This window comes from Martes martes (assembly GCF_963455335.1).
Source record: "Martes martes genome assembly, chromosome: 8".
NCBI classification, from domain to species: domain Eukaryota; kingdom Metazoa; phylum Chordata; class Mammalia; order Carnivora; family Mustelidae; genus Martes; species Martes martes.
This window is the reverse complement of record NC_137895.1, coordinates 15,898,644-15,921,973: the sequence shown is the minus strand read 5'-3', so window position 1 is coordinate 15,921,973 and position 23,330 is coordinate 15,898,644. Positions and strand designations below refer to the sequence as shown.

The window sequence follows — 23,330 nt, the reverse complement described above, 5'->3', positions numbered from 1 at the left end:
GACCTTCCTTCTTTCTCACATATGGACCATAGTCATGCCTGTTTTATCTTGGATCATAAATAATTTCCCAGGTTGAATATTGTAAAGGGCAGACTGGAGAGGCAGGCTCAGAGCATCACTATTGCCATCTAAAGGGCTTACATCCTGGTTAGGAGGAGGTGGGGAAGGCGTGCATGTAGCCAGTGTTTGGTGAGTACCTGCCACGTGTCAGACTCTGGGAGAGGTGATCGCATTCACTGCACTCATGCAAGCGACCATCTGTGGGTCTGACTGCTTGCATGGACCATGCACTAGCCACATTATACATGGCCTCATGGAAGGCTGTGACTTTTGGGTTTGGGGTTTGGTGGTTTTGTTTTTTTTTAAGGAAGAAGATTTCCGTTTAATTCAAGTAATAGTCCTACTTGGTAACAAATCAAATAGTAGATGAGAGGACTTGATACAAAGAAGAGGCCTCCCTGGTTCCTCACCCCAGTCCTGCTCCCATCTCGTGACCATGTCATTCTGGTGATTTTAGTGCATCCATAACTTTAAATGCTGTATATGTACCTCTATGTCTTGGTACATCAGCTTTAGACACTATTTGTTTAAAATTCCGGATTTTTGGTTTTGTCTGAAGAGCTCCTCATGTGGACCTCATTCTGCATGATGCCATTAACAGAACACACCAGTAAGGTGCCAGGGACTCTCCCTCCACACTTTGTACACCCCCCCCCAACCCCGCCTTCATTGCAGGTGGGGCCCTGTTGTCCAATCATCCTTCCCTGTTTGGTAAGCGGCCTGTTCTCTCTGGGTTTTAAATCTTCTCTTTGTCTTCAATGATTGTATATTGACTATGGTGTGTTTGGATGTGGCTTTCTTTTTATTTATTCTGTGTAGATATGATTGTGTGGGTTTATGGCCTTCCTATATTTTTGGAAGTCCACGGCTGCCATCTCTTTGAATAGGACTCCTTGCCCGTTGTGTATATTTTTTCCATCTAGAATCTGATTAGATGTCTATGAGACTTTTTCACTCTGTCTTTCCTTGCCTCTTAAACTTTGTCATACATTCCTTCTCTTCGTCTTTCTGAAATACATTCCCAGTAATTTCTTCAGGTCTCTTTTACAGCTCAATAATTCTCTCTGCACCCAGGGTCAAATCTGTTATTCAGCCTATTCATAGATTTTTAAATTAATATTTTTCACATGTAGAAGTTTTGCTTTGTTCTTAAAATTGCCTGATGAGTGTCTTGGTAGGCTCTTGTTCCTCACACTTTGTTCATTGTGGTATTTCTGCGTAACGAACGGCCGTCCCTTTGCTTACCTTGGGTGGAGAGTTGCCATTTCTGACTAGTACCAAAGTCTGTCTGCAAAGTTTAAGGAAACTAAACCCTTGAGTTTTTATTCTCTGGACTGGAAGAGCAGCACACCTAGGGAAGTGCTTCATTTCACTTGGCTCTCATGTAACTGCCACTCGTCTGCCTGTTCTGAAATGTCCAAGAGGAATGCAGACCCCTTGGTGATGTGTACAGAGCACGGTGCCTCTTTTCACCTCTTTGCCAGTGCCCATCTTTATGTGATATTTTCTTTTCTTTTTCAATAGAATGCCCATAATGCTGCGTAGTTCAAACTGCGTTCTCACGGGGAAGACGCCAGCAGAATTCGCCAAACTGAACGAATGTCCTTTAGATCCAGGTATGTGTGATTCCTTAGATTTTCACCCCCCACCTCTTACCCTTTCTGGACCTTTCTTTTGCTGTTGCTGTTGCTTTAATTCTCAAAAACAATACCAGCCTTTCTGCTTTATAATGAACTTGGATAATACTGTCCACAAACCGTGGGGCTCCTGGGTGGTGTAGCCCATTAGGCCTCGGACTCTTGATTTCGGCTTCTGCTTGGGTTATGATCTCCGGGTCATGAGACTGAGGCCTGTATCAGGCTCTGCCCTGAGTGCAGAGTCGTTTAAGATTCTCTCTCTCTCTCTCTCTCTCTCTCCCCCTCCCCACTTCTGTCCGCACCCAGCTGGCTCACACCTGCGTGCTCTCTAAGAAAAAAAAATTAAAAATATTTTTGGAACATCCAGAAATTTGGCTCCAACTTTATTCTTTTAGTCTATATTTCTAAAAGATGTACTGTTTCCTCTCTCATTAGGGTTTGAAACTTTAACACTCCAAGATGTGATTTATTGTTATGGTTTGTCAGACTTTTCTCCGTCTCTTTGTTCAGTGGTTTCTTTTGGTATGCCTAAAAAATTAAGAACAGTTTTACAAGACTTCTTGTTTAGCTGGTCAGAAAAAACTCAAGTAGCTCACTTCAGGCTGTTTTAAATGCAGTAAAGGGGCAAAACCCAAAAGTCTTTCATTTAAATTTTTAAAAATTTTATGTTTATACCTAGTTCTAGGCAGTTTAATTTGTAAAAATTCAAGCTTAGCACTTAACAGAAATTTTTCCTTAATTCCTTAATTCACATTTCACATTGAATTCGTAGTTGTTTTCATCTATTCCTCTAAAGTTGCATTGATATAAAATCACAGAAGGTCTTGGAAAGAGGTTAACAAAGGACATGACTTTTTTAGAGTATAACAGAATGTTACATAAGTCAAATATATTGCTTGTTCTTGTTTATATTCTAAAAGTAAAATGAAGCCTCACTTTATCTTATTTTGAATTGTGTTCAAAGAAAGGATATATGATAATGTTTAAGGATTTGGTTCAGTATGGAATACTTAGGAAACCTAATCCTAGTCTACTGTTGTCCCTGATTTGTTAGAAAACTTAGGGCAATTTTGAGTTTATATTGAAGATTGTTGGTTATTTCTATGCTTGAGAAATTTGAAGACTAATTTATTTAACATATTTTTTCCATTTGCCTCTTGTGAATGTCAGGTGCTGGTCATACGTACACCAGTAAAATCTGATCCCTGTCCTCAAGAAGTTTATTTTCTAGTGGCTCGTTTGTCTAAAGTCACTTGCTGATACTGTCATCGTTCATACAACAGTATCAGGAAATGCTTCTGAGTGTTGGTCAGCACCGTGGAGCAGTGGAGGAGGGGGTCTCTGAATCAGGAGGTCACTGTCGCTCCTCAGTCACACTCTCAGAAGAACAGGATGTGAACCTTTTCTTGCTTCCTTTGGGCAGGTGGCTACTTCATTGTCAAGGGGGTAGAGAAAGTTATTCTTATCCAAGAGCAGCTGTCTAAGAACAGGATCATCGTGGAGGCCGACAGGAAAGGGGCGGTTGGTGCTTCAGTTACCAGGTACGGAAAGCAGGGATGCTGCTAAGAAACACTGATAATTCCATTAATATCAGATGACTGTCTTTCAGTACAGAGGTAGCCTGTTACTTCTATAAGAAGCAGCAAAATATTGGTCTGTTTAACGATTCAATTTATTGTGTAACACTGGAAACATGGAGTGTTGATTTAAAATTTTTAGCGATGAAAGTGTAAAACATTGGTTGAAAGGCTACTACTTGTTTTATTCAAGTTGAATATTGTTGCATTAAAAGAGGGTTGAAAAAAGAAATAGGAAACCACTCCTTTTCTTTTTCATGTTTGTTTTTAGGCTTTGACCATTTTGCGTAATGTATTTCTACATCATTATGACCAGAGATTATTTTTTACTTAATATTTAATGAATTCTGTCATGGACTTACATCTTATTGTTAGTTTTCTTGACCGGCCTCTTTCACAGTGTTCTCATTTTTCTCCAGCAGCATCTCTTGTTTCCTGTAACTTTTCTCTGATTTATTATCGTATGTAATTTGAAATTTGTAAATTCAAACGTTCTGGGAAGAAAACAGTCGTAGAATAATCAAGATGTCAGTATTCAGTAGGGTTTGTCCTCTGATGACCTGTAATAAACTGTACAACTCAGACTTCTTTAATTTTTCTTTCTGATCGGCCGTGGGGATGGGGGCAGCTAACAATAATGGCCATTTACTGAGCAGTCACTAGGAGCCAGGCAGTGTAACAGTTGCTGTATTTATCATCTCAGACCTCGAAGATAAGTGGTGTTATCTCTGTTTCACTGCTGAGTATCAGGCCTTGGGCTCAAGGTCCTACCGATCAGAAGAGGTGGCCAGCATTTGGACCCAGAGCTAATAACTCTGTGACCCGGGTCTTCCTACTGTCTACAGCTTTTGGAGCCAGGAAGTTGGGATCTGAATCCCAGAGTTGTTGCTTGGTAGTTACGAGGCACTCGGATGGGCAGTTACAGATCTCACATACAGATATGTGATTTGTAGACACTCCTTCAGGGTAAGCGAAGTATGTAGGAGATCAGCGCTAATATGAGTGTGTCACGTAGTGTTAATGGTGCCTAGCAGGTGAGCAGTGTGTGTTCCTGTTGCGGCCGATTACACTTGGAAATGTTTTAAAATCTATTAGGAACTTTGTAGCTGATGAGATACCAATGAAAGGAGATTCCTTAGTTTCTTTTGGCTTCACTGTATAGTAAGAGTGTGGGTATGTTTTATTGGATTATTAATTTAAACACTCACAGGGTATAAATTCATTTCTTCGTCATTTTTTCATTATGGTGTAGACTCTTCTGAGGTTTGGTTTTTTCTTTGAAATGTATAAAATCGATCACGAATGTACCTCACACTGAATCAAAGCAGTTCAGGTGGAACCAAGGTGAAGTAAGGTCAAAATAAATTTGTCACTCCGTCACCCACAAAACTTCCACCTTATTCTCAAAGCTAAAGAAATGTGTGTAGTGTTTTTAAATATTCATAGAAATGGCAGGAAAGTTGGAAAGGACTTACACATCTTCAAAAGGCATCTGTTAGGAAGGAGCTTCCTGATCATTACTGATTACTGAGTCTTACTGATTGATGATCGTTGCTGCTGCATGCTACCGGCTTGAAACCAAGTGGGGACACAGTTTAACCAACTTGTGTTTCCTTGTAGCTCCACGCATGAGAAAAAAAGCAGAACCAATATGGCTGTGAAACAGGGACGATTTTATTTGAGGCATAATACGTTGTCAGAAGATATTCCCATTGTCATCATATTTAAGGTAAGGCTGCAGGTGCCTACTGAAAATGATAAGTCTTTCTTGCTTTATTTTCATATGTCATTAGAAATTCGGAGGCTAAGGATCTCTAGGAATAGAAAGATTGGTGGCATACGTAAGTTGTCAGTTATGTAATATATTTTAAATTGAAAACTACTAAGATCAGGGTTCATGTGTTTTCACTATTTTTTAACAGCTATGCCATAAAAAATCCTAAGGTACGAAAGGATATATAGTGAGAAGTAAGCCCTTCCACTCACCGGGACCTAACCACATAGTTATCCTACCCAGGACACTGCTGCTCCTCGTTTATGGGGCATCTTTCAAGAGATAGTGCTGGTACAAGCACATGCATCTGTAGCAGGTTTTATTCTGTTTTGTGTTTCACTTACATACATTGCATACCATTTTGCACTCGGCTTGTTTTCTTTTTTATAACTTTCATCTTGGAGCTCGTGTTACATTATCAATTCATACAGAGCTACCACATTCTTTTTGACAAACTGTCCCATTATGGATGTACCACAGTTTACTTACTCATTCTTCCCCTGGGGAATACACACATCTCTTGCTGTTACAGGACTGCTGTAATACCGCGTTACCCAGGGGCAGGGGTATCTATAGGCAAACTAAATTCCTAGGAGTAGAATTTTCCAGGTCAAAGAATAGGAACCAAGTTTGTTCTTTTTTATGGACTTTGGGAATCTGATGTGTTTCTACAAAAACATGAATGTTTTAAACTGATTTTTTTCAGCTTGCTTGTGGACTGGTGACTTAGAACCCAAAAGACATTTTCCCATAGAAATTATGTCTAAATGGTTCAGTCTTCATAGATAATTGCATAGTGGCTCACCTCACATGCTCTGAGACTTGAAGGTTACACATGTTTTATGAACATTTGAATTGTATTAGTCATTAAGCAGAATTTTAACATAACATTCTGTGATATGGCGGATCCTCAGTGTTTGCGAATTCTGTATTTGCGACTTCTCCTACTTGCTAAAATTTATTTGTGACCCTGAGATCATCACCTGTGGTGGCTTTGCGGTTATTCACAGACCCGCACAGGCTCAGAGCAGTGAAAGATTGGAGTCCCCAAACTGCGTTCCCAGCTGAAGTCGAAGAAGGCCACGCTCCGCCTTCCTGTTTCTGCCCTCTTGCTGTAAACAGGTGCCCCTTCTCTGATCTGCGTAGGCCATGTTCTTTCACATTTTTGTGCTTTTGGGTGGGATTTTGCTGTGTAAAATGGCCCCCAAGCCAAGGCTGAAGTGCTGGCAAGTGTTTCTAAGCGCAGGAAGGCAGTGATGTGCCTTACGGAGAAGATAACGTGTGTCAGATAAGCTCCGTCCAGGCATGAATTACACTGCTGTTGTCTGTAAGTTCATCACATAAGGCGTCTTTAAGTAGAAACACATGGAAAACAAGGTTCTGTATGGATGGGTTGAAGGAAATGTAACCAGAGGCCCACAGGACAGAACTGTATTTCCCGTCTTCTCCCATGAAGGGTGTGTGGCAACTCGAGAACACAGCTGAGGAGGCCCACTCCCGACTGTGTGTGGGCCAGGAGGGAATCTTGCTGACAGGGCTGACTGAAACCAAGAGCTCAGTTTATTCGAGTCGATACTGAAGGGAGTGGGTACTTGGACAGTGTTTGAGGTTAACACTCTTTTCTCATTTAGTTTCGCTTCGAAACTAAATATTCCTGCTTCGCAGTTGTTAGGATCATTGAAGCTTCTGGGGCGGGTGGTTAGAAAGGAAAGACATTTGAGTATACGCTTCAGAGGAGTAAGAAAGAAGGGTTTGAACTTGTCCTGTAGGAGTTGTGACCTGGCGATAGCACAGGAGTGGGGGAAACAGGCCTCTTTGTGTCAGGCGAGAGTTGGGGCCAGGAAGGGGGTCCCGGCTTGTTCATGGGTATTGAGTGGATGTTGACCAGTTGGGTTCTTTTTTTTTTTTTTTTTAAAGATTTTATTTGTTTATTTGACAGAGAGAGAGAGATCACAAGTACACAGAGAGGCAGACAGAGAGAGAGGGAGAAGCAGGCTCTCCGCTGAGCAGAGAGCCCGATGTGGGGCTTGATCCTAGGACCCTGAGATCATGACCCGAGCCAAAGGCAGAGGCTTTAACCCACTGAGCCACCCAGGCACCCCAACCAGTTGGGTTCTTTAATTCAGGAAATAACTGCATTCTGAATGTAATTACATGAAGAAGGTTGTGGGAGATTTTTTTTAAAGAGTATTTATTTATTTGAGAGGGACCGCAACATGGGGGATGCAGGCTTGATACCAGGACCCTGAGATCATGACCTGAGCCAAAGTCAGATGCTTAACCAACTGAGCCACACGGGCATCCCTGTAGATTTTTTTTTCATGTTTAGTACAACTTAATATACTTTTAAGTTCTCTAAATGAGATGATGTTATTTTTTATTTAGGATGATTATGGTGATCATAATAGCAGTACCATTTATATCGGCAGGAGGGTGGGGGGCCAGAGAGAATTCTTAAATGTACTTTTTATTACCTTTCTAAAGGGTTTATATTTTTAAATCACAGAAGTAATGTTGTCTTTTCTTGTCAGGATCCCACAGGCCCCAATGCAGTGCGTTGTATGCTTAGTGTTAAGGAGGTAAAAAGAATTTCATCTAACTGTGTGGAATTGCATCTCCAGTAGAGGGCAGTGTGTTCCCATGGATCAAAAAGAGTCTCATGGATGTTTTAGAGGGTTAAAGCCGCTTTGGAATACTTTCCTTAGACCGGAAATTATAAATTGATTATAATAATGCAGTAGTCTTATATTACTCACATGGAAAATACATCACTAGACACATGGACATGTTAAAATCAGAAAACATTTATCAAATACTTTTTTGGCTAAGTAGCAAAATTTTGATAAGACAGTTTCTTCTGTCAAATTTAATATTGTGTTGCAAATGTATACATGTGCTTATAGCAAACTTAAGTCCTTTTTAGAATGGGGCTGTAAATTAATATGTACTTTTATATAACCTGTAGTTGAGATTTCAGATTTCTCCTTTTCTGATTATAGAACAGTCCTTGAATTGTACAAATTTAGAAAGTTACTGAAAAGTAGAACTACATTTTTGGACCTGTTTTTTCAGACCCTTCTTCCTTTGCTTTGGTAATATACACATAGATTTTACTATTTTTTTACTATTTTCCACTGAACAGTGAATTGTGAAAAGCTTTCCATATCTATAAATACAGAGCTACATCATTATTTTTAGTAGGTGTCGTACAGGAATTAGCCATGGGTGGTGTAATCTGTTTAACCAGTTTCCCGTAGGGGGACACTTAGGTGTCCTTTTTCCCCCAAGTTTTCACTCTGATACACGACCCTGGGTCTTCTTCTACATACATATTTATGTATATTGCTGAGTAGTTTGTGAGACTTAACTCCTGGGAATGGAATTAGATGTTTTTTTTAAAAACTTGGGCAAGTGGCCAAAAATTTCTCATGAGACCTAACCATTGCATGCTAATCAGCAGTGTGTAAGAATGACAACAACTATTTAAACTTTTTCAGTTTAAAGAAACGAAGTACATTGGTCACAGATAGTCCCGTTTTGCGGTCTCCCGTTAGAGGGACGTTTTAATAGCCTGATGGAATCTTGTCTGATAACTTCTATGAAGACTTTTCCATCTGGGCAGCAACACGGAAAATTGGAGATCTTAGCATCAGACAGATCTAGGCCAAATTGCAGCTTCTCCACTTGTTAACTGTGTGACCTCAGGCAGATTTTCCAGTCTTCCTGTGTCTTGGATAAATCTCCTGTAAAGTGAAAATTTCACCTGGGAGGGTTGTCCTGAAGCGCAAAGGAGATAGTGTATTTTTTGAAAAGTGGGCGGCCTGGAATGAAGATACTGTTTCTCTTGCCTTCACTCTGCCTCCACATTCAGTGTCAGGAGCTGGGGAAAATAAACTGGGAGACCAGTAAAGTCACATCATTTCTCTTTTTGTGTTGTGTGGCCCTAACACAGACCTTGACAGTCATTAGGACTTGATGGTTGTTGATTGTAACCAACAATTGGCTAAAAGTGACAGAAGCAGCAGGGTTTCCAGGTTCCATGCTGGGTCTGAATATGACGGCTAAAGCTTTTTAAGACCTAGATCAGCCTTATTTATGGACTTGAATCACTACAAAGGTTCTCCTGCCCATGAATCTTTCCCACTTTACATTTTGTATTCTCGAGTATTCAGCAGATGCTCTGTGATGGCCTCTGTAGTCTGAAAGTTTTTATAGAAAAGAAGATCAGATTTCAAGGGGGCTGGGCATTGTTTCTTGGAAACAAACTTACATTGAAATTTTTGATCTTTAAAGAGAAAAAATTGCAGAGTTAAAGAGGGCCATCACAGTTTTTTTAGTACCTACTAAGACAACTTTTAGTGATAATAGATCAATTCCTGTCTGAAGAAAGATTAGAGATTTCTGAATATTAGGTATTTTAAGAACTTACTCCCTTTCCCTCCATCACACAATATATTTCAGCATATCGCTGTCAGTGGGCATGTTCTGCTCTCATTAGTATTCTCTCTGTCTTCACAAGTCACACTTGTAGTCACACTTAGTGGGTATGCGAAGAGAAGACTTTATGCCACTTCCTAAAGAGCGTACGCCCTCATTTTTGTTCTGTCTTACTCCCGATGGCCAGACTGGGTGACCTGCTGAAACGTATCATCTCTGCTGTTTCTTCACAAAGTTATTATACAGCATTCATTTCTGACTTACTAGTCAGGTGAAATGATTTCAGATATCTGGAGTACAAAGAGTTCCTTATAAAGCTAGTTTTCAGATGTCTAAATTATGTCTGTAAAGCACAATGGTTGGGCATTTTGCTGTCGTTTCCATAGCAATATGTCATTTATTTGTAGCTGTGACTTCCCAAGGCTGAGTAGTCATAAAGTCAGTTTGGTCTTCGGCACTAGAGTGCTTTCGATGATAACCTGACCGAGTTACCACCCTGTTGTTCAGTGACCCAGTAGAGGAGGGGTTTAGTCCTTGTAGAGCACAGCTTTGCCACTGATCTTCTCCCTGCACATATGGTGTCATTTACCATGTACTTGGCATATCTTTGCTTCGTGGCTTAGAAATATTTGGAAGGCCTAAGCAGTCTGTTTAGATCCATGTTAGAATACTTGAAAATTTTATGCAGTTATAAAATTACTGCTCAGATTCAGCTTCGGGACAGCTTGAAGCAGCTCCGTATGTCAAATGAGAATACAGGAGGGCTTTTCCACTACTATTACACGCCAAATCTACGTAGTCTTTTTCACTTAGAAATTGCTGAACTAAAAATTAATTACTAAAATAACCCAGGTGGCTTCGGTTCAGGTGTAGAGGTTATCCTGCTTCAAGAGAGGGGACTGATCCAGAATGCTGCTGGCCATTCAGCTCTTGTATTCCCTTTCTGTCCCAGCGAGACCTTCTCCTGCTCGATCATTTTGCATGCTCGGGTTGGCATCCGCCCCGTGTGGATCTCTCTTAGTGTTTGCACTTTCCCCTGGGGAGGGAAGTGCATTGCTTACAAAGTTTTATTATCAATGATTTTAGGAAAGGGTGACTAGATTCTACTGCAGATTACTTGCCTTGGTGGTGTTTTTCGTATATTCGTCTGTTTTGATTCCGTTGAAACCCATATAACACTCTCCTGGGAGATTGAGAGGCAAAAGTTAATTTATATTCTAATTAGCTTTTCGCAGAGAAATACTCTTTTCTCGTGTTTCTGGCTGGCTTCTTGCAGACCAAGGAGAAAATGTAGACAGGCCTGCCTACATGCCATCACTGTGAGAGTAGATGCCCTCCGTGTGCTTCATCAAAGGGTAATCTAGGGTGTTTTCCTTCATTCGTTTAAAAATTAGAACTGATGACAGTTTTTTTAAGATTGCTCTCTTTTAATCCGTGAAATGCTAAGTGTTTTAATGGACTTAAAATGTTTAATTATATTTTTAGTATTTTTAAGTAGTGCAGTTTATGTCTAGTGTCCATTTGAACAAATGCGTCCTATCAAATTAGAGCTAAAACGATGAAAATTAAAGTATAGAAGAGATTTGTGTTGTGAGAGCATCTTTGTTTACAAATCACAGTTTTGAACAAAACAAGTTCTACATTTACAAAGCTTTTTTACGTTTAAATAGCAAATTTAATTCCAAAAGTTGGTCTGTGAGTTATCTGTGCTGTGTAACAAATTATAGCACAGTTGCTGTTGGTCGGAGATACGGAGGTTGCTTGGCTGGGTGGTTCAGGCTCAGGGTCTTTGATGAGTCAGGTTGTCAGCCCGCGCTAAAGTCACCCAGAGGCTGGACTGGAGCGCGGCGGGGTCTGCTTCCATTGCGGCTCCCCCACGGTGGCATTTGGCTCCTCACCACCGGACCTTTCCACAGGCTGCATGAGTGTCTGCAGGACATGGCCGCTGGCTTCCCGCCCAGGTGCTCTCTACGGGCAAGGGCAAGCAGGAAGCCGCAGTGCTGTTCATAACCAGGGCTCCGCAGTTGTACTCTGCGCTGCTTTCTTATAAGAGTGAGTCATTGAGTTGAGCTTCCACTCTGAAGGAGGAGTCGTCTTTACCTTGTGACGAGAGTATCAAAGAATTTGGTGAATGTTTTTCAAACCACCACAGGTGGCCTGAAGGGACGTAGCATATATTTAACTCCCCCCCCACAGAAGTTTCAAACCTTTACTCCGTTTACATCTGACCCTGAAGCATCCACATCGGATTTCTGGATCACAGATTACTCCAGTTCAAACGGAGAGCTGCAGAATGTGCGTCCTCTTGTTCAGAGAAAGGAAGAAACAGGTGGATAAGGCGGTTCAGCGGTAGTGGCTGTGAAGTCGGTCACTGACCTTGTTTAAGGACGGACACTTCAGATCTGTGACTCCGAGGGGTGCCCTTCCCGCTGTGCCCTGCTTATGTTCTGCACGTTCCTCCCTGGAACCTGAGACCCGGTTTCCCTCCTTCTCCCCCGTGTGCGGGGAAGCGGGCACCAGAGCATCGAAGCCTAGTGAGACAGTTTACAAATGTGGGTCCCGTTTGTTCTCCGGTTCCGTTTCCTCTGCATAGCTGAAGGAAGAATTTTAATGCAAACATAACTTTTCCCGTAACTTCTAAGAAGCAGATTCTTTCTCTGCCAAGAGAGGTTTAGTGAGATTATGCTCTATTTCTTGATATGGCAGAATTCCAGGCGGATGTGTGAAGGAGTGAGCCCTAGTGCCATATGGAATCTACAAAGACCGGCGTTGCCGGCTGCCACCTTGAAACACTTAAGATAAGTGGGTTTCTTAAACCTCTTAAGTGTGTTTTTAGTTTTTTGTTTTTTTTTTTAAATCTCTTCTTAAAACCTGCGTTAAGTATAGCTTGATATCTCTGGAATAATGAGGTAAAACATCCTTTAGAAAAAATTCTTCTAGCCTAAATGTGAATGAATTGATAGTTCTCAGAAAAATTAGTCTTGCGACAATACTAATTGGGGTTCTGTTTACTTTCAGCAGTGCGTATTTTCTGATTTACCGCTCTTTGGCTGTTTTGTTTTAATTTTTCAGTTTGCTTTAGTAATCATGACCAGTGTCTCTGCTATACCTTCCTACCTCCTTTTTCACGATGACACTTGCAGGATATTCAAACATTTTAGAAGATTGCACACATGAGAAAAAAGTGCTTGAGAATGTTTGTTTTCCTCTTCCCAATCAAAATTTCTATTTCAGGTTCTTCTGCAGCTTGGGCTGGGGCTGCCAATGCCAGATGGCACCGTTTCTGAGAAAAGAGCTAGCTTTTGCTTAGAAGTAATACCCACAAACAATGCCAAATTAGCATAAGCAAATGTCAGTGAGTTAACACAAAGCCAACACTCTTTCTATCTTTTCTTTCCTTCCTAGGCCATGGGTGTTGAGAGTGACCAGGAAATTGTACAGATGATTGGAACAGAGGAGCACGTGATGGCTGCATTTGGGCCCAGCTTGGAAGAGTGCCAGAAAGCTCAGATTTTCACACAGATGCAGGTGTGTCTTTTCATGTCATCCTTTGCTATGAAAGGGAATTGGAGATTTAATGTTGCTCGTGCATAAAGCATCAGATGCAGTGACTTCTTGGGGTGTAGGTGCGGGAGGGTGTTGGGGAGTTGGGAGCAATAGTAGAGAAGCTTCTTTGACTGGTGTTTTAGGAATTGGAGGAAGGAGTCTGCCTTGATAAATTATCAGCCTATGGTGCCTAACCCTGAAGGGGGATATGTGTCCAAGAGGCTTTTGTTCTGATAAAATAGCAAGTACTCTTCTTTCACTTATTTGCCTGAGTGATCTATGTTTTTGTTTTTTTGTTTTTTGGGTTTTTTTAGAGAGATTTATTTATTTATTAGAGTGCATGTGAACGAGTGCACAGCAGAGGGTACAGAGGGAGAGAAAGAATCTTAAGCAGATTCTGCTCTGAATGCAGAGCCTGATGTGGGGCTCGAGCTCATGACCCTGAGATCACGAAGTGAGCTGAAACCAACAGTTGAATGCTTAACCTACTGCGCCACCCAGTTGCCCCAATATATGTTTTTGAACTACAGCAACTCTAGTGTAGAAGATCTTTTTCTTCATTTCTCCTCAATTTCCCTTTTTATTCCCTACTTCCAGTTGCTTTCAGTGTCCAGTTGTATATGGTCTCAGTCCCTTTTTCTGAATTCCTGGTGTCATCAGCAAGAAAAGTCAGGATCAGAAACCCTTTACCAGTACAAGCCTTCATCAACCTGCTAAAGAACTCCTAGCTGGACCTTGGGGATTTTAGGACAAGATTAGTTTCTTGTCTTCATATATATATGTGTGTGTGTGTGTGTGTGTGTGTGTGTGTGTGTGTGTGTGTGTGTACACACGCTAAACATAGTAGAAATAAGAAATAATAAAAACAATTGTACTTCCCTGCCCTTGTGACTGGAGCCCTTACAGCCATACCTCCGATGCTGAGTCCCATATTTGTAAAGTACTTTGCTAAGTATCAGTCCATGGCAGTGTGCCTCATAGCCATCCTGAGAGGTAGGGATTCCTGCTATAGAAGCATGGTAGACAGTGCTTACTTATCTGTATATACGTTATCTGTTCTGGGAGTTACATACAATAGGGTATAAATTCCAGGCGGCGTTTTTCTTGTTACCCAGGATGCTTATAGAGATAGAGTTTTCCCACTTACATGTGTTAGTGTGTGTTCTGAAAAATCACACCTCTATTGATATTTTCATAGACTGAGCCAGACAGACATTTAAGGTTAATCGTCCCGTGTAAGTGTATATAATTCCGAAGCACAAATCGGAAAGGATTGTTCTTATCCCTGCCTTCTTTTCATGCAGTTAAGTAAGAGTCGACTCAAGTTCTTGGGCAGGCCGCATCAGGAGAAGTTGTTTGGATTTAGGAGGTTCTATTTTTTTGGTCTTTATTGAAAATGAAATATGTAGTGAGCCATGAGTCTTTGTTACACACTGGAATTATATTGTCCAAGGGTTCCAAGAACATGAAGAGGAAACGGAAAGAAATACCCAGGAGTTGGCCCAGTTTGGGGAGATACACGCTGTCCTCTAAAGCTGTGTAATGTTCGGGAAGAGCGGTCTACCTTAACAATCCTTCAGTGGACGCAGTGAGATCTGTTCTCCCTTTTATAACAAACGGCATCACTGGTGCTCAGATAGCCCTGTAACCCTAGCATCACAGAGCTGTGTGAGCAGAGCTAAACAGTGGGTTGGGAAATCATTTACTTCTGCTATACAGGTGCTGACCGAAAACATTAGCTAACACAATGAGAGAAGTTCAGTTCAGAGATGGGAATATGCAAATGGGGTATAACATGAACATGACTCATACTCTGCTGTGCTGGATTAGAGCAGGGATTAATAATCTGCAACTAGTAAGATGCTCTTGAGTCATGCATAATCCAAAATGGTTGGTAAGTGCGACATAAGAGTTAGGGCAACGTGGATATTGTATGTTATTGTAAGTGAGCAAGTAGCAAGTGCGTGAACTTTTGGCGACATAGCACTGAGTGGATTTCTTAACACCTGAGTTGTGTTTGTGTTTAATGCTTCCCTTGGTATCTCTTCTCCACTCCTTCTGCCCACAAAGCCACTTGCTGGGTCTTGCTCACAGATATTTTCTATCATTCTCGTCAAGGGCTATGGCATAGAGAGAAGAAATTATTTATAACCTTCTTCGGAGGATAGGATGCACGAGGGGGTGTCATGTTAACCTGTTCATGCCCAGGTTGGGCTCTCACCCCAACCCTCACACTGCGCAGCCATGATAACATTATTACGCCAGGAAAAAGCTGACTGCAAGCTAATTCAGAAGGGGTACTAGGCCCCTGTCTTCCTCTGTTTCTTTCCTCAAAGTGAAGAATCTTTAGCTTCTTTCCCGAGGGAATGGAAAGACCAGAATTTCATGAGGACAGCTCAGTTGAGGGAAGACTGAACTGCCTGTCTCTTGGCAGTTTCCACTGACTGTGGGCTTGCTTTTATCCGGTGCTGGGTCCTACTTATTGCTAGGTCATGGTGGCAGGGTTGGAGCGTCTGAGTTTTTTGTTTTTTTTTAAAGATTTTATTTGTTTATTTGACAGACAGAGATCACAAGTAGGCAGAGAGAGGGGGGGAAGCAGGCTCCCCGTTGAGCAGAGAGCACCATGTGGGGCTTGATCCCAGGACCCTGAGATCATGACCTGAGCTGAAGGCAGAGGCTTTAACCCACTGAGCCACCTAGGTGCCCTGAGTCTGAGCTTTTCATATGCTCTAATGGACACTAAACGGAGAAGATCCTTTGATGTCCTGATCTTACCACGGAGGAGTTCCATTCCGTTCCCAGCCCTGAACTAGTCATCAGGAATCAAAGAAAAAGATGACACAATGTCTAGTAGGAATGACATACCTGTAAATCGTTAAAATATGACCAGGGTCTAAAGCGGAATGAAAGCACTTAGTTCCTTATGCGTAAGGAATTCACATAGCAGAGAAAAGGAGTAGGTAATACCTGAGCTAGTTTTGAAGCACAGAAATTTCCCAGGTACATAACTGGGGACAGGAATTCCAAGATAAAGAATCAGGAATCCCAGCCCCTTTTTCCGACTAACTGAAAGCCAGTTAAAAAAAAAAAATGCATTCATTGTTGTTTGAAAATTATCCTCTTTAAAAACTTTTTACTGTGGAAAAACAACATGCACAAAATATACAGAAGAGTAGTATGAACCCCCCTGTGCCCATCACCCAGCTTCAGTAATTAGTCTGCCATCTTGTTTCATCTAAATCTTCACCTACTCCTCACACCCACTATTTGATTAGTTTTTAATACTTCATATTTTAGGTGCAATTTATGTGTGCTGAAATATACAAATCTTAATTGCATAATTTTACATAATTGATGTAGAATATTTTTCCATTACTCCGGGGAAATTCCCTCATGCCCCTTCTTAGTCCCTTTTTACCTCCATCCTCCGATTTTCTTCCTCACTGTTCTGATTTTTCACCACAGGTTAATTTTGCCTGTTTTAGAACTTTATATGAAATTGTTCAGAATATACTCTTTAGTGTCCAGTTTCTTCTCCTGAGCGTACCATCTGAGATATTGTCATTTGGCCATTATTGCTGAGTAGTATTACACTGTATGACTATCCCATGGTTTATCTTTTCCTGTGGATGGACGTTTGGTTTTTTCACTCTGGGTCTTATGAATAAAGTTGCTATAAACATTCCTGTACAAGTCTTTGCCTGAATAGGTCAGCATGTCTCTTGGATAAATACCTACACATAGGATTGTTGGATCAGAGAGCAGTTGTGTATGTAACTTTGATAAAGTTGGAACTGCTAAACCTTTTCCCAAAGTAATTACCATTTTGCAGTCCATCTGCCACCCCACCCATCCCCACTGTGTGAGAGTTCTGATCACTTCCTGTCCTCACTGACATTTGGTCTTGTCTGTCTTTTTAATTTTTTTTACTCATTCTACTAGGTGTTGGATGTTGTGTGTCCCATTATGGTTTTAGTGTGCATTTCCCTGATGACTAGTGATGTTGGACATTCTTCATGGACTTACTACTGACTTTCTTAGTGACGTATCCAGATCTTTTGCTTGTTTTCCTCACTGAGTTATCTTTTTAGTATTGAATTTCTAGTCCCTTAAAAAAAAAAAAGTATCCTGGGTATAAATCCCTTGTCAGATTTATTATTTAACTATTTTCTCTCTGTCCATTGCTTCCCTGTTCATTATCGTAAATTTGTCTTTGATGAGTAGTTTTAATTTTGATAAAATCTAATTATCAGGAGGTTTTTTGGTTTGTCTTATGGTTATCAATTTCTGTGTCCTGTGTAAAGGAATTTCGCCTACCCCAAGGGCAAGAATATGTCCTCCTATGTTTTTTTCCAGAAGCTTTATAGTTTTAGTTTTTATGTTTATTTCTGAAATCCATGTAAACTGACTTTTTTATTTGGTGTGAGGTAGGGGTCAAAATTAACATTTTACTTTGTGGATATTTATATGTAGCTATTTTAACATTTGTTGAAAAGGTTTTCCCTCACCTGCTGAACTGCTTTAGTACTTCTGTCAAAAATCATCTGACCAGGGGTGCCTGAGTAACTCAGTGGGTTAAGCATCTGCCTTTGGCTCCGGTCATGATCCTAGGGTCCTGGGATTGAGCCCTGCATGCAAGGGAGCCTGCTTTTTCCTATCCCTCTGCTATGCCCTCTGCTTGTGCTCTCTTGCTCTCTCTGTCAAATTTATTTATTTTTATTTATTTATAAAGTCTTTTAAAAAAATCCTCTGACCATAAAAGCCTGGGTTTATTTCTGGACATATTGTTCCATTGATCTATTTGTCTGCCCTTACGCCAGTCTCACACTGTCTTGATTACCATAGCTTTCTAATCAAAAGTAGGTAGTAGCAGTTCTCCACCTTTTCTTTTTCAGGAGTGTGTGAGCTATTCCAGGTCTTTCGCATTTGCATGTCAATTTTAGAATCCATTGATTTTTGTTTTTTTAATCTCTCTCTTTTTCTAAAGATTTTATTTATTTATCAAAGAGAGAGAGAGAGCACACAAGCAGGGGGAGCGCCAGGCAGAGGGAGAAGCCTGATGTGGGACTTGATCCCAGGACTCTGGGATCACGACCTGAGCCAAAGGCAGATACTTAACTGACTGAGCCACGCAGGCATCCCTGATTGTTGTTGTTTTTTTTTTTTTTAAAAAAAACCTCCGGGAGGATTAATTTCCAGGAACAATTATGATGTGCCTACTCATCAGTTTGGAGAGAATTTTAACAGTAAGCCATCCCAATACTATTAAAGCTTCCAGTCCGTGAAAACAGCATAACCCTTGATTTACTTAAATTTTATTTTTTCTCAGCAGTGCTCTGCAGCTTTCGGGATAGAGGTCTTCACATGGTGTGATTCCTTTTTTGAGGGAAGAAAAGTACAGCTCTGGAATATTAACTGTGGACTGGGGTTCTCTCTGGGTGGAGGGTTGGTGGCTACTTCATATATGTAATGTGTATATATGTGTGTGTGTAGATGCACATCTTCTCATTTATATATTATCATTTCCTACAGTGATCATGTATCAATTTTGTAATAAGAAAACAAATTATAAAAAGGGAACTAGTTTATTGGACCGCATATAATGCTACTTTTTGTCATTGATTCATGACAAATGTTGATTTTTGACTAAGCTTCATGCAGCATTCTCTGTATCCAGGATCCTCGTCGTTTTGTATATGGTGTTTGGGTAGGTGTTTAATAGATTCCCTCCAACAGGTGTCATTCAAACATGATGATATTCTCTTTTTATAGGCATTAAAATATATAGGGAACAAAGTAAGGAGGCAAAGGATGTGGGGAGGTGGACCAAAGAAGACAAAGATAGAAGAGGCAAGAGAGCTTCTGGCTTCTACCATCCTGACGCACGTGCCGGTGGGTAGCACCTGTGCCGCTGAGAACTGGGGGCCCCGTAGGCCCGTCTGCCAGAGAACTTTGGGTGCAGGTTCACGTTATTTAATATCTAGTTCTGTAAGAAAAAAGAGAGACTCTAAAAAGACTAGGCTGCCCCCTGGAAATAACCTTCCGTTATCAGTAAATTATTTGTACTTGGGGAATGTTAGCCATGTGCTGTCATTAGCATCATGTTTATTCTCTCTGGGTCTTGTTTCAGTCTAAAACTGTGGTTTCCTGTGTTCACACATGTACGAGAGCTACTACTCAGTCTCATGGTTTTGAAGGACAGAGGTGGTGTTAGATGTTTTTAAATGAAACAAACTTGCAGTGCCTTGCTCATATACTTTCTTTTATTGTAAAATATGTGACATAAAATTGACCATCTTTAAGTGTATGGTTCTGTGGCCTCAAGTACGTTCTCCCTCTTGTGCTACCGTTACCACCATAGACACTTCCTAAAGTGCTGGATGGTTCATCCCTTAGACCTTGAGTTTCAGAGTTCACATTGTCCAGCCTCCTTTTACTTCCGGTGAAGGCGCTCGGGTTCAGACAAGCTGGATGGTTTGTCTTGTCCCCCAGCCGGTTACTGTTCAGAGAGAGAGCTAGAATCCTTCCTCTGATCCTAGAACCTGTGCTTTATACAGGTGACTCTTGAATAACGTGTGCTTTAACTACATGGGTCCACTTAGAAATATGTTGTTTTTTTCTTTCAGCAAGTACAGTACAGTGCTGTAAATGTATTTTCTCTTATGATTTTCTTGATGACATTTTTTTTTGTAGCTTACTTTATTATAAGAAAAAAACAGTATATAACAATCAAAATATGTGGTGCTTATGTTATCAGTAAGGCTTCTGGTCAGCAGTAGGCTATTAGTAGTTAAGTTTTGGGGGAGTTAAAAGTTACACAGATTTCTGAATGTGTGAGGGGCTGGTGCCTCTAATGGTGTTCAAAGGCCAATTGTATTTACTTCTTACTTATTTATCATTAAACAGAGATTGGCCATGTTGGCCTGTGGGGTGTGGGCAAGAGTTATCATTCGTCTCTAAGGTAATGTTACTCTAAGTGATAGAATTACTTGTTAGACAGTCTTGCTAACCAGATAGTCTGGTTTTGTAATAAGTTACCACATGTATTGTTCATGAATGATCTAATTCAGGGGTCGCACACTCTAGGAGCTGATCATAAAGGAAAGTCGAGGGCTCTGTGGAAATGGAGAGTGACCACATAAACACAGGAATTTCTTATTTTAAAATACCTTGGTGGCTAAAAAAAAAAAACAACAGATCTCTGTTTCTGCCCTTTGGCTGCCATTTGTATGTCTTTTGAGCTAATTCAAAGAATTAGAAAATTCTTACTATGAAGCTGGGACTCAACAGAACTTTAAACTCCTCTGGATGACTGGAAAGACCATTTTAAAGTCAAATAGCAACAGTGAGTGTCTCTGGCTCCCCAGTGCTTTTCCAAGCAGGCTTTCTGTCCCCAGCAGTGTCCTGGCCTTCTGCCATGGTGCCTGGGGACGCAGAGAAAGGAAGTGGCAAGTGCAAGTTAAAGACCAGCCCAGGGAGGGTTGGTGGGCGCCACCTCTTTGAAGGAGAGGCGTGAAAGGTACAGGGAAGGAAGGAGTTGATAGTGGCTAACATGCATTGTCTCAGAAATTTTCTCTAACTCCCGAATTACAGGTTAAAGAATTCAATTTCCGAGCGAAGTGTATTTACACTGCCGTGATGGTACGAAGAGTGATTCTGGCCCAGGGAGATAACAAAGTGGACGACCGGGACTATTACGGTAACAAGCGATTGGAGTTGGCAGGACAGGTGATTTACTTGCTTTATGTCAGCAGTGCTTCAGGTGTGGGGTTCAAGGTTTTTCAGAGCATGAATGCTTCCTCGAACTCCTCATATTAAAAGAGGTAAAAGGGGAGCCTCCCAGCATGACTCGGAATCTAAGGGCTTATTTCTCTGCCTGCTTGCCCTTCCCGTGCACCTCCTCTGTGGAATTCATGAAAGTCTGACGGTTCTGTAGGGAAATGTGTAGCATCTTGAGCAGGGCTTCCGGGTCTCTGGCGAACTCTCACCAGCGCGCCTTTGCAGCCCTGCCTCCAGCCAGGGCAAGCCACTTCCCCCTTCCCAAGCACACCTGGAGGCTCTTTCATCCTCCCTGCCTTTGAGTTATGCCTTCTGCCTCAGCGGCCCCTGCCTCATCTCCCTCTGTCCTCCCCCTGGTGAGGAGCTCCCACCCATTCTTCATTCTTTGAGTCCCCCTCTCTGAAATTTCTGACTTCTTGGTTCAGGTCTATATTTACATGCTGAACTATGCACGATTCTATACCTGCAAGCCTCTTTCCCCATTAGACAGTAAGCTCATTGAGGACAGGAGTCACTGGTACTTGTCTCTCGAAGCCCCAGGTAAAGCTACTAGGCACCAGAGGACGTGTCAGTGAGTGACACTCTGTGAGGCACCTGTTCTCAAAGTGCATTTTGGTGGGAGAGAGACCATGAGCACGTGAACAGGAAAGAAATGAGATAGTAGGAAACAGTCTTCTGTGTTTAAAGAAAACCCCAAACTGGATGATGTTAGAGAGCTGGGGTGTTGGTGGAGGGAAGGGATGTTACTTTTATCAGGATGATCAGGAAAGATTTCTTTGACAAAAGTGATGATGTATTTTAAGCTGAGCCCTCAGACATTCCCCCTGAGATGACAGTGAAGAGAAGCCAGTCTCCTGCAACCTTGGGAACTGTATTCCAATAAGATACCCTTGCGAGTGTGTCCATCCCCACACAGTTCTGGCCTGGGGAGCTGGGAGACGGTCACTGGGCTGGGCAGGAGCTGTGGGGTGGGGAGGACATTGGAGAACTAGCCTGAGGGCCGTGCAAGGGGGTTTGGATGGAGTTTCCTTGCTGTGGAAAACCACGGAAGAGTTTTTTTTGTTTTTTGTTTTTAAAGATTTATTTATTTATTTGACAGACAGAGATCACAAGCAGGCAGAGAGGCAGGCAGAGAAAAAGGAAGGGAAGCAGGCTCCCTGCTGAGCAGAGAGCCCGATACGGGGCTCGATCCCAGGACCCTGGGATCATGACCTGAGCCGAAGGCAGAGGCTTTAACCCACTGAGCCACCCAGGCGCCCCAACCACAGAAGAGTTTTAGCCACGCAGGTGACACGCTCTGATTTTCAGTTTAGAAAGATCAGATTTGGAGACAAACAAGGAAGGAAGTGAGCCAGTTAGGAGGCTGTGGCAGTATTCCAGATGACAGATGATGGTGCCTCGGATAACAGATACTACAACTAAAATTTTAAAACTGGGATTTAAAAATGATAGCAGTTTTAGGTTTTGGAAAAGGGCTAGTGTCTGGACTACGGGAGAAGTTCCGTGTGGTTCATGGTTGGTGCTAGCAGGTGCGTTTTCTGCCACCTTCAGATTGACCTCTGTTCCGGGTCTTATGGGTGTCCCGATCACCATCAGTCCTAATTTTTAGTTTCTTAATAGGAAAAAAAATCATGCTGTTAAGTGAGGCCATGAAAAAAAATGTTGATTGTTTAGAGGAATAGGAATGGAGTCAGGAGAGGAGAGACTATCCTGTTGCTTAAAAAATTAGAATTAAAAAGAGGTTCCCATGTGCAAGAAAACATTGCTTTATAAACAATGTAAAGACATAAAAGGCATTGTGTTGGCAAAAATGCGGAAAAACAATAGCTGCTAATTTCACAGCCCGTGGGACGAGGGAGTATAATGTGCTTCAGCTTTAGATAACAGAGCTGCCTTCCACTGGCCAAGTGGGTTCACAGAGCTTTTCCGCAGTCTCTCTGCCACCGGAGGGCTGGCAGGCCAGCCGCCAGTAGAGGTGTTAGCAAAACCTACCGATTTCAGGCTTAATCTTTTCACCTACCTTTTCTTTTTCGGTAATGTGTTCATTATTTGCTGAGCATTACTCTGTTCTTTGTCTGCAAATTTTTTGTTTCTAATGCAGCTTGCTTTGTATGGGTGAGATATGGAACGGCACCAAAAATCCGGCACCCTGGAAAGCCAGGGATTTCCACCCTGTGACAAAAGAATGCCGTCTTGACTTCAGAGATTGCCTAATCCCAGCTGTTCTGATAATGTAATTAAGGCTGCCTAATGTCTTTAATTTTGCAACCAGTTTGTGTGAAAAGGAGAATTTGGCACTCTGAAGGCTTAACACTAAATAGCAATCTCAAGGCGCCTAATTAGAATTCTCTGACATTAAGCTAATTGGTGAAACTGTATTTCAGCAGCTTAACTTCTTTATTAATTTTTTTTTTAGCATTTTCATTGCAAATCAATTGATGAGCTGTCAGCATTTTTTCCCTTAAATATAATTTGCTCTTAGTGTTCCTGTCCTCGACAGGCTGGCAGGCCTCGTACGGA

At 41.6% G+C, this 23,330-nt stretch overlaps 1 protein-coding gene across 1 annotated transcript in view; it reads left to right on the top strand.

The window, feature by feature from the left end:
* Positions 1-23,330, top strand: part of POLR3B (RNA polymerase III subunit B) — a 105,171-nt gene that overhangs the window by 15,105 nt on the left and 66,736 nt on the right. The window contains exons 7-12 of the mRNA XM_080811691.1: positions 1,585-1,676; positions 3,121-3,238; positions 4,895-5,003; positions 12,891-13,013; positions 18,804-18,923; positions 20,625-20,759. Coding sequence (XP_080667817.1) covers positions 1,585-1,676; positions 3,121-3,238; positions 4,895-5,003; positions 12,891-13,013; positions 18,804-18,923; positions 20,625-20,759 — 697 coding nt within the window. The remainder of the gene's footprint in view (positions 1-1,584; positions 1,677-3,120; positions 3,239-4,894; positions 5,004-12,890; positions 13,014-18,803; positions 18,924-20,624; positions 20,760-23,330) is intronic.